The sequence below is a fragment of the Phyllobates terribilis genome, unplaced genomic scaffold (assembly GCF_046119375.1).
Source record: "Phyllobates terribilis strain yellow unplaced genomic scaffold, ASM4611937v1 Scaffold_8__6_contigs__length_399053987, whole genome shotgun sequence".
Lineage (NCBI taxonomy): Eukaryota > Metazoa > Chordata > Amphibia > Anura > Dendrobatidae > Phyllobates > Phyllobates terribilis.
The window spans coordinates 248,699,271-248,711,328 of NW_027362768.1; the positions used below are offsets into that span (position 1 = coordinate 248,699,271).

General features: G+C 42.5%; 1 protein-coding gene across 1 annotated transcript in view; it reads right to left on the minus strand.

Annotated features, from left to right (window-relative positions):
* RPSA (ribosomal protein SA) overlaps positions 1-12,058 on the minus strand; it is a 41,538-nt gene that overhangs the window by 11,154 nt on the left and 18,326 nt on the right. The window contains exons 3-4 of the mRNA XM_073644126.1: positions 4,391-4,509; positions 1,964-2,209 (exon numbers count right to left, since the gene is read on the minus strand). Coding sequence (XP_073500227.1) covers positions 1,964-2,209; positions 4,391-4,509 — 365 coding nt within the window. The remainder of the gene's footprint in view (positions 1-1,963; positions 2,210-4,390; positions 4,510-12,058) is intronic.

Consider the following 12,058-nt stretch of genomic DNA (forward strand, 5'->3'; position numbering starts at 1 on the left):
CATTCTCTTGATGAGCTTCAAGAGGTAGTCACTAGAAATGGTCCGCCAACAATCTTGAAGGAGTTCCCAGAGATGCTTAGCACTTGTTGGCCCTTTTGCCTTCACTCTGCGGTCCAGCTCACCCCAAATCATCTCGATTGGGTTCAGGTCTGGTGACTGTGGAGGCCAGGGCATCTGGCGTAGCACCCCATCACTCTTCTTCTTGGTCAATAGCCCTTACACAGCCTGGAGGTGTGTTTGAAGTCATTGTCCTGTTGAAAAATAAATGATGGTCCAACTAAACGCAAACCGGATGGGATAGCATGCCGCTGCAAGATGCTGTGGTAGCCATGCTGGTTCAGTATGCCTTCAATTTTGAATAAATCCCCAACAGTGTCACCAGCAAAGCACCCCCACACCTCCTCCTCCATGCTTCACGGTGGGAACCAGGCATGTAGAGTCCATCCGTTCACCTTTTCTGCGTCGCACAAAGACACGGTGGTTGGAACCAAAGATCTCAAATTTGGACTCATCAGACCAAAGCACAGATTTCCACTGGTCTAATGTCCATTCCTTGTGTTCTTTAGCCCAAACAAGTCTCTTCTGCTTGTTGCCTGTCCTTAGCAGTGGTTTCCTAGCAGCTATTTTACCATGAAGGCCTGCTGCACAAAGTCTCCTCTTAACAATTGTTGAAGAGATGTGTCTGCTGCTAGATCTGTGTGGCATTGACCTGGTCTCTAATCTGAGCTGCTTTTAACCTGCGATTTCTGAGGCTGGTGACGCAGATAAACTTATCCTCAGAAGCAGAGGTGACTCTTGGTCTTCCTTTCCTGAGGCGGTCCTCATGTGAGCCAGTTTCTTTGTAGCGCTTGATGGTTTTTGCAACTGCACTTGGGGACACTTTCAAAGTTTGCCCAATTTTTCAGACTGACCTTCATTTCTTAAAGTAATGATGGCCACTCATTTTTCTTTACTTAGAATTTGTATTATGGCAAGAAAAAAGCAGCTAACAGTATTCAGTAGGACTATCAGCTGTGTATCCACCAGACTTCTGCACAACACAACTGATGGTCCCAACCCCATTTATAAGGCAAGAAATCCCACTTATTAAACCTGACAGGGCACACTTGTGAAGTGAAAACCATTTCCGATGACTACCTCTTGAAGCTCATCAAGAGAATGCCAAGAGTGTGCAAAGCAGTCATCAAAGCAAAAGGTGGCTACTTTATAGAACCTAGAATATAAGACATTTTCAGTTGTTTCACACTTTTTGTTAAGTATATAATTCCACATGTGTTAATTCATAGTTTTGATGCCTTCAGTGTGAATGTACAATTTTCAAAGTCATGCAAATACAGAACATTCTTTAACTGAGAAGGAGTGTCCAAACTTTTGGTCTGTACTGTATGTAGAGATGAACTGAGCCAGTTATATTGGTACAAAAAATGTCCAAGAAATGTCATATATACACATATATATGTGCAAAATTATCTGCAATTATGTAGAGTTTGGAGAGATCCTGATGTGTAAGACAGTGGTAGAATGATGTCAAAAGAGAACGTGCGCTTTGCTGTGTATCAATTTCAGGCGCATACGCGTATTTGGAGGCCCACTCTACTACATTTGAGTGTCCACCTCCCAAGAACATATAAAAAAGTTGTGCAGAAAAAAAAAAGGATTTTTATTTGCTAAATATAATTTTATTGAATTTATCAAGCAAATATCAGCCAGTAGATGGCAACATATAACAGCATTGGGGAAACAATATTGCTAGTAATCCCAAGTAAAATGAGCACTTCTAGTATCAGGCATTTCAGAGAAAATGTAGCCAGATGATCAAACGGAGTGGGAGGCCCAATGACATTAGTCCGGTGTAGCCCTTGGCCAGCTTTTTCTAGCAGTGCTCAAGGTCATCGGTAAGTCTCTCCCATGGATAAAATATTTTGACTGTAAGAAGCAGTTTGATTCCAACCATTTCCCTTACCTTGTTGTTACAGGGAATTGCAATATCCACATAGCGCAGGGGAGAATCTGTATTGCAGAGGGCAATTGTAGGAATATTGACATAAGATGCCTCTGTAAGAGGTTGATGATCAGCTCGTGGGTCAGTTACAACTAGTAAACGTGGCTCCCGAAATGCAGCCTGAATCTGGTTTGTGAAAGTACCAGGAGTGAATCGTCCAGCAATTGGCGTGGCTCCACATGCAGATGCAAACTTCAACACCGCTCTCTGAAAAAATACATAGGAAATGTTTACATTTTTGGCAAATTAGCTCAGACCAAGATATAGCTGATAAATACTCAAATCTTCCAGGCATAAGTTATACAGTACATTGGCCCGTTGCTGGATTACATTTTTGATTCTAGAAAACTGGCTTTGGCAGTAAAGGCTGAATTTATTTTAACCTTCCTGACAGATTTTTTAATCTGACAAGTGTCATGAGGTAACCTACAGAAAAGTGTAAGGGGCCCAAACAATAAAACAGCCAGGAAAAAAAACAAAAATGTACTTTATTAAAAGGCCTTAAAGCAAGGGCACCATAGGACTAGATCAAAAAGGATCATCATAGACCAAGTGACGATGGGTATTCTCTTAATATGTTGGCACAATTGGGAGGGGGAAGCAAAAGATAACCCTAAATCATTCCTGCCTTACCGGGGAGACTGGCACCCCCGCTCAATGTAGAGTAAGCCTAGGACAGCCTAATGTAACTTCTGATCCCATAACTGGAAAATACCACCACTCCAGTGGATAAAATGAACTCTTCGTATAAACCCAAAACTTGGAAGGGGAAGATGATTCCACTGACGCTATGTGTACATTACTCACAATATGTCGTCAGTTATAAGCATCAAAGTTGTCTGTTTTGAAATGAATACAAGTTCCTTTTACTGTCAAATTGTTTAGAGCAATATCCAATTTCCCAATACTTCATATGTACATAATGTAGCACTTATATCATTTTCAGTAATGAAGTTTTAATTTTTAAATTGACATTCTAGAGTGCAGCTAAATATTTTTCTTAGAATTGTTGTCTTTGCTGGTACATGTTCACACTAGTCTGGATGTGCCGGTCAGTTTTTCCGCTTTTTAACATTGGCTTCAATTTTCAAATGTCCTTTCATTTTACTCAAATGTTAGGCTTAGTGTGTCATCCTTTACCCCCTTCACGACATCCACTTTTGACATATGTATGGAGTCTGCTCACGGGGTGAGCCAGCTCTGTACTCCCCAGGTGATTGCTGCCTGTTACAGCCAGGACCTGCCTCTAACAATTGCAGGTGGAGCTCCACCCATGATTGTTAACCCGTTAAATGCCGCCATCCAACTGTAGCATATAACACCACGTCAGCATGTGCTATACGCAGCAATGTTCTAGCATTACAAATCATGGAAAATGCCGACAGCCTTACATTTTTTTTCCCCCAAACGTTTACATTTTTGCAATTAATTTTAAAAAAAATGGATGTTTGGTATTGCTGTAGTTGTACAGGTGAGCAGAATCGTTGCAAGGTGAATTTTACCACAAAATGTACACTGTAAAACAATTCCCAAAAATAGTCAGAATGGCAATTTTTTTTTATTTTTCACAATTTCTCCGCACTTGAATTTCCCCCCGTTTTCCAGGACACTGGTAAAATGAATAGTGTCATTCAAAAGTAAAACACTTCCAGCAAAAAAAATAAAAAAAGACCTCACGTCTATATGGACAGAAAAATAAAAAAGTTATGGTCCTGGGAAGGGGAGGTAAAAAAGAAACAGAAATTGGCCATGTCATGAAGGGGTTAAAATGTAAATTACACTAAACAATTTTCAGGGACTTCGTCCCTATTAAGTTACCTTCAGTATATATTTCATTTTATACTCACATTGAAAACTGGCTTTTTTCCATGAGAAAAAGAAGGGGTGTAAAACTAGCGAGTGGCAACCGCTTAAAGGTGGCATTGATGAAAATTGGGTGACTTCATTATGTGTGCAGCTTGAGTGCTGACAGCTCGCTCTGGCCAAGTGAGCACTGTCAATCACAATCAGGGGAACTGCGGGCAATAACTGGGGGCATAACAGGTTTCGCATAGCCCAGAACTACGGCAGTCTATTACAGTTGGCTCACTGCGCATGATTTACTTTGGACTGTTTGTACACAGGCTATTAAACGCCCACCGATCAGCAAAGGTTTAGTAAATTGGCCGTTATATCATGCCATTAATTGGTTCATGTAAATGGACCTTTAGGCTTGAAAGCCTATGCAGGAAACACAATAGGCATAAAATATAGTAAGGCGGGTAAAGTCTGTGGCAAAATGTAACTCCCAAATGTTTAGAGATGTAATTTAACTTGTGTAAAAGCAATGTATAAGTGGTTCTTACCCACAGTGGCATAGCAGTAAGAAAAATAAAGAAAATATAGTACCTGACCAGTGTTCCTGGAAGAGATTACACAGACATCCGCTGGGTTCTCAATGGCAACAATAGCCCGTGCAGCCAGCAGAAGTTTCTCCCATGTGCGCTTCAGATTTATAATGTAAATGCCTGAAATAAAGAATACTTTAAGTTAAACATTGCATGTCATCAGAATGTTAAATACTTTACAATTTAGTCAAAGGTTTTTATTCACAGTTAACACTGAAAAACATTAACCTCTTCATGACGAACATAGCAAGTCATGAGCAGGTGTCAGTTGCCGCATCATGACATGCCACCTCAGTCATGTACTAAAATGGTCACTGTGTAACCATTCCGCACTGACAGCTGCCCGGCACAGCTAGAGATGCAGGGACCCATGTCATTGTCCCAGCTCTGATTGCTGTAATCTGTCAGTCTGACCGATCACAGCATGGGATCACCAGGAAGTGCTGAATATGAGCACGATCTCCTGCAGCAGATTCCCTGACATGATATGGAAATTTTAAACTGCGTGGATTTATCTCAATACATTTTGCTATTTTTGGAAGCTGGTATCTCCTTTCCTCTTTTCTATCCAAACAGTAATGTGCTTCCCTGCATTCAAAGCCTGCAGCAATAAAGTGAGCTGATTATTTTTTTCTTTTCTTTTTATCTCCTGCAGCAACAGCCAGGGACACTGCCAGCATGCTCCTGGCTGATTAACTCTACAGATGCCACAATTTATAGTGACTGCAACATTTGGAAGGCTGTGTGTGCTCCTTCTCACCCCCCTGGCATCAGTAGATTGTCGTCATGGCACTCAGAGGTCAAACAAACAATGACCTCCTGGTGTGTCACAATATGTGGCCTGATAGACCCAGCCACAGGCAAGGTCTAACAGGCAATCCGCCAGTGTAAAATCACAGGTCTCATGCATTGCAGTGCTAGTGCAATCATGAGACTAGTGATCAGACAAATAAAAGTTAATATCCCACACAGGACTAAGTAAAAAAGACTATTGAAAAAATTAAATTATACCAATACACATGTAAAAACAAACAAACAAAAAAAGCGCACATTTGGTATCGTCATGTAGTAAATGACCCAATCTATAAAAACTGACCCTACAGAATGCCATAAAAAAAAGAGCCCACACCACTGAACTCCCTCTTACCAGCCCAGGACAAGCAGCATTGCCCCACTTATGCAGCCACCAGAAACCTCAACCCTGGGACCCCACTCCACTGCAGCCGGTAAACTACATTCTGATCATAAGGGTATGTGCACACGTTGAGTGTTGTGTGTAGGAAATTTCTGCATCTGCTGGCAGGAAAATGCAGCCTCAAAAAATCTGCATTTGACATGTTTGCCTTTGTTTTTTTACAGTGCACTGAATGGATGAAAAACACTGGCAAAAAACATAAAATTGACATGCTGCAGATTATGGACTAAAAATCTGAACCTTAAAAATCCTATACTCTATAGAAGTTATTTTAAATAAATAAAACAAAGGAGAACACAAGTATCATGGCATAAAAAAGATTTTATTGAGAATAATGCTAAAATCACAATATACTATATAATTAAGACATACGGTGTAGTGGATCAGACACTGCAACACCGTGCAGTTCCAAAAAGGGCCCACATGCATCCCATGTGGGAGGTGAGAAAACATTCCCATCAGTAGCTAAATACAGCTTGAAGGACACAGAATCATAACAAATATCAAATACAAGAGAATCCAATGAACTCACCAAAAGAGGAGGGGCCCAGAGGTAGCGCAGGGTGTCACAAAGGTGTCTCGGTGGTCAAGGAGCACTCCTCAACGCGCGTTTCACCCGCTAAGCACGAAGCTATCCCAAGAGGCGCTGTGAGCAATACTGAAAGGACCTTCATAAATACACCCCTAATTGGTCACGTGTATCATGTGACCGCATTTCCAGAACTACCAGAGAAGCGCTTTACGGCGCATGCACCAGGAAATCCCGCCGCACGGACCCCAGCCGTCATACAGTTGTCCCGTGTCCAGGGGCGCATACATTGACGTCATCCCCAGGGACGTGCAGAGGGCAAACTGATAGCCAGATGCGTGCACGAGGCAGCAGAAGCCCATAGCACAGGCGCACAGCGTCAAAATATCTGGTATTGGGTAGCACAAGTACTGTAAATATTCATGAGATACATATACATAGCCAGAGTGTAAACAAATACCACAAATGTATATATTTTATTACAGTTGCCCCCAGAGATATGCCTATAAATGTTGGTAGTAATCAACAATCATGACACAAATGCAAAGAAAGTTAATAAGTACATTAGACTCTTTAAAATGTCTATTGCAGACATGATTGACAAAATGGATAAAGTAGGATGTAGTCCAAATCATCCAAAGAGTGAGTAGGCATTTTGTTCAGATAATTCCTCTGTCTTTGAGAAGGTTCCGAAAAAAATACAGACAGAGGGTAACTTAGGTGGAAAGTAGGGTGTATATGGAGGTCCTTACTATTAATCACTTAGAATTAAAAGACAAAGTATTTAAAATGGTTAAAAACAGATCAAAGAAAACCAACCGCAATCCAGTCCAAAAAGACTGGGATCGAGATCAGCAGGAGAGCATGCAAAAGACAAAAACATTGTGTATAGATATTAGAGGAAGGACGAAAACCCCAGACTTTCATTCAGACCCCACGGAGCCAAAGTATCAAAGATGGTGATCATCTTGCCACCTTCTGGGACAGAAGTTGTTTGGCATTACCAACCCCTGCTTCCCCCCTCCCGAGAACCAAGGCTCACCACATTGATACCTCGCACTTTCAGGGTTGAGTTTTCGGGGGTCGGCTTGTTTGGCCACTTGTTTGGCCGCGCCAATGTCCCGCACGTGCTCTAGTACCCTGACCCGTAACTCTCTCGATGTTAAACCCACGTATATAAGTTGGCAACCACACGTCGCTTAATATACCACGTGGGTTGTGCCACACGTGATGTACCTTAAAATCTTAAGTGCAGGACTGGTCAGAAGATGTAAACGAGGCACATCTCAGGACACTAGCGCAAGCCACAGGGGAAAGCGCGAACCAGGGGTCCACGGGATCGGAATGTGTTTGCAGGGGGAGGGACATAATGGCTGGAAACTAGCAAATCGCCCAAATTATTTGCCCGTGGCGGATACTCCCCCACATGGTCCCGTAGGGAGGGCTTGGCGCTAAGGATATCCCAGTGTCAGGACAAAATCCGCAGCATCGACCCCCCCACTCATGGTTAAAGGTGGAAATGAAGCAGATTTTCTCTGATGTTTGTTGGGGTTGCAGGGGAGTAGGGTACAGAAGACTGCTACGAGGGGTGCTACATGCACTCCCATAGCCACGGCCGATGCATCTATTACTATAGCCACGTTGTCTGAGCCGTTCAGCCAAGTCTGCAGCTTGTTTCTCAAAAGTAGAAATCAGTCGAGCATATCCACTTCATCCTAAGAAACTGTCCAACCGGGATGACCCTAATCGTCGAGATGTTATGTGCGGATGTGGCGTGAAGTAGTGAATTGACTGCAGTGGGTTTTCTAAAGACGGCAGTCTGGAGGAAGGATTGAGAATCCACCTCCAGAGTGACGTCCAGAAAATCCAAACGTGTATGGTGGTACGCGCATGTGAGTTTAACCCCTTCGCAACCCTGGGATTTTCAGTTTTTTGCATTTTCGTTTTTTTTGCTCCCCTTGTTCCCAGAGCCATAGTGTTTTTATTTTTTGGTCAATATGGCCATGTGAGTGCTTATTTTTTGCGGGACAAGTTGTACTTTTCAACGCCATTACTAGTTTTACCATATCGTGTACGGGAAAAAAAATTCCAAGTGCGGTGAAATTGCAAAAAAAGTGCAATACCACAGATTTATTTTTTACCACGTTCACTGAATGCTAAAACTGACCTGCCATTATTATTCTCCAGGTCATTACGAGTTCGTAGATACCAAACATGTATAGGTTCTTTTTATTTAAGTGGTGAAAAAAATTTCCAAAGATAGGTTATTAAAAAAAAAAAAAAAAAAAAAAAGGAGCCATTTTCCAAGACCCGTAGCGTCTCCATTTTTCAGGATCTGGGGCCGGGTGAAGGCTTATTTTTCGCGCACCAAGCTGAAATTTTTATTGATACTATTTTGGGGTAGATCCAATGTTTTGATCGCCCATTATTGCAATGTTGCAGCGACCAAAAACAATTCTGGCGTTTAGAATTTTTTTCTCGTTACGCAGTTTACCGATCGGGTTAATTCTTTTTTTATATTGATAGATCGGGCGATTCTGAACGCGGCGATACCAAATGTGTATGTGGGTTTTTTTATTATTATTTTATTTTGAATGGGGCGAAAGGGGGGTGATTTAAACTTAGATTTTTTTATTTTTTTTAAATATTTTTAAAAACTTTTTTTCACTTTTTGCATGCTTCTATAGTCTTTATATGAGACTAGAAGCAGCACTTGTCTGATCACCTCTGCTACATAGAGATGATCAGCAGATCACCTGTATGTAGTAGAAATGGTCATGTGCTATGAGCACCGACCACTAGGTGGCACTTACAGCGACCAGCTCATGACAACCACTGGAGTCTGCTGCAGACCCTGGGTTGTCATGCCCATCCATCGGTGACCCGCGATCACGTGACGGGGTCACCGATGGGCGGGGTAAGTGACGTACTTCCAGCGCGGCGATGTTAAATGCCGCTGTCAAGAGATTGACAGCAGCATTTAACATGTCAAAAGCCGCAGGTGGATCACGATTCCACCCGCGGCTGTTGCGGGCACATGTCAGCTGTAAGAATCAGCTGACATGTGCCCGGTTCAGTGCGGTGCTCAGCGCCGGAGCCCTCACTGAACCGGGGGACTACAGCCTGTGCGTACTAATACGGCACAGGCTGTAAAGTTGTTAATGCCGCAGGAGTTGGAATTAAGCCGTGCCATGAAGTCATCAAGCTTCCCCACAGTCCACTGCTAAAAAAACAAAAGGTCATCAATGTATTTCAGCCATGACACGCACGAAATGGTCCGCGCCCTGCATGCCGTCGCCAAAGATATCCCTCTCCCAGGCACCCAGAAAAAGCCACCCCCATTGCCGTGCCACTTCGCTGGAGATACACTGTTTTTGAATAGAAAATAATTGTAGCTGAGGGCGAAGTGGAGGAGCTCAAGGATAAATTTGAGTGATGGATCATCCAGGTCGGAGGTCCCCAAGAAGAGGTGGACCGCTGACAAGCCCAGATCATGGCTGATACAAGTGTAAAGGCTCTCAACATCGGCCGTGACCATGAGAGTACCATCTACCACAAGGACACCATCAACCCACATGAGGACATCAGTCGTGTCTTTAATGCAAGACGGGAGTGTCTCAACCAACTGTCTTAGGTGGGTATCAATGTACTCAGTTACAGAAGTTATTTTAAGCAGGTAGATGTATTACAATAGTGGACATGTACATGGTGGGCCATTTATATGGATACACCTAAATAAAATGGGAATGCTTGGTGATCTCAACTTCCTGTTTGTGGCACATTAGTATATGGGAGGGGGTAAACTCTTCCAGATGGGTGATGACCATGGCAGCCATTTTGGATCCAACTTTATTTTTTTCAATGGGAAGAGGGTCATGTGACACATCAAACTTATTGAGAATTCCATAAGAAAAACAATGGTGTGCTTGGTTTTAACATAACTTTATTCTTTGAGTTATTTACAAGTTTCTCTTTGTTTACAGCCATTGACATGTCGCAGAGGTTAACACGTGAGGAGCGGATAGAAATTGTGTTGAAGTCTGGTGAACGCAGTGCTCGGGTCATTGCAGCAGATTTCAATGCAAGACATCCTACGAGACCACCCATCTTCCATGCTACAGTTAGCAAACTGCTTGCCAAATTTCATGAGACAGGTTCAGTGTTGGATTTGCCAAAATGTGGACCCAAAAAAACTGTCACTAATGAAGAAACATCAGTGGCTGTCCTAGCTTCATTCAGCAAGAGCCCACAGAGTAGCACTCGCCGCATGTCACGGGAGAGTGGCATCAGTCGAACATCCCTTCGGCGGATATTAGCTACTCACAAACGGCACCCTAATAATAATATAATAGTTTATTTTTTTATAGCGCCAACATATTCCGCAGCACTTTACAAATTTTAGGGGGGACTTATACAGACAATACAGAATAAGCATCTCATATCGAAAGGAGTGAGGGCCCTGCTCGTGAGCTTACAGTCTATGAGGAAGTGGGGGAGACACAAAAGGTAAAAAGTACATATATTGTATAATGCAGCCTTGATATACTGAATAGGATAAATAATAATACATGGACTGGTCGCCAGCCAGTATGTGTGCAGTCCTGACAGAGGCTTTTATGTGCATGGTTGGTTTGAACCCGAAGTTGAAGAAGATTTTAATATGGGGGAAAGCTGGGATGGACAGAGTGTGTTTAGGTGATACGCCAGTCTAAAGAAATGTGTTTTTAGGGTTCGCTTGAAACTGTGGGTATTGGGAATTAATCGAACTGTCCTGGGTAGTGCATTCCAGAGAATTGGCGCAGCACGCGAGAAATCTTGGAGACGGGAGTGGGAAGTTCGGATTATGGAGGATTTTAGTTTCAAGTCATTTGCAGAACGGAGTGCACGTGTAGGGTGGTAGACTGAGACAAGGGAGGAGTCTGACTGAGAACCCACATTTCATTAATATGGTTCAGTCACTGAGACCAGGATACAGTCCACCCAGCAGAGCTGATGTTGCAGGGAAACTGCTGGATCAAGTGTATGACAGAGAAATGGAGCAATGTGCAACAGCTCTGGAGGGTAAAATTGTTAACCTAAGTATTGATGGGTGGAGTAATGTCCACAATGATCCTATTGTATGTGCTTGTATAACAGAAGAAGGTAAAGTCTTCCTTGAACAAACAACTGATACGTCAGGAAATGCACACACAGCAGAATACTTACAAGAAGTGGCAGTAAAAGCTATAACATGTGAACAAAAATTCAAATGTCTAGTACGCAGTTTGGTCACTGACAATGCTGCAAACGTATCCAAGATGAGAAGAAATTTAGAAGAGCAGGGAGCTCATTTGCTGCACCTCTTAGCCAAAGACTTAAGTGTTCCAGAAATAAAGGCTAATGTTGTTGAAATTGCTAAATACTTCCGTAATAATCATTTTGCTGCAGCAGCTCTGAAAAGGATGGGTGGAACCAAGCTAACGCTCCCACAAGATGTTAGATGGAACTCTGTGGTGGACGGTTTTGAGCAGTATATCAAAAACTGGCCTATTCTGATGACACTTTGTGAAGAAAATAGAGATAAAATAGATGGCACTGTCACGGCCAAAATCCTCAACATTGGGCTTAAGAGAAATGTTGAACATATGCTGAGCTTCCTGAAACCCATCTCTCAAGCTTTAAACAAAATACAGAAAAATAGCTGTTTTATTGCGGATGCTGTTGAAATTTGGAAGGAACTGAGTGAACACTTAAAAACAGAACTACACATGGACAGAATTAAATTACAAGCAGTAAACAAACGAATGGGACAAGCACTGACTCCAGCTCATTTTTTGGCAAATATTGTCAATATCCAATATCAGGGTCAAAACCTAAGTGCTGAGGAAGAGGAGTTAGCTATGACATGGGTATCCAGCAATCATCCATCTTTAATGCCAACTATAATAAACTTCAGAGCTATGGGG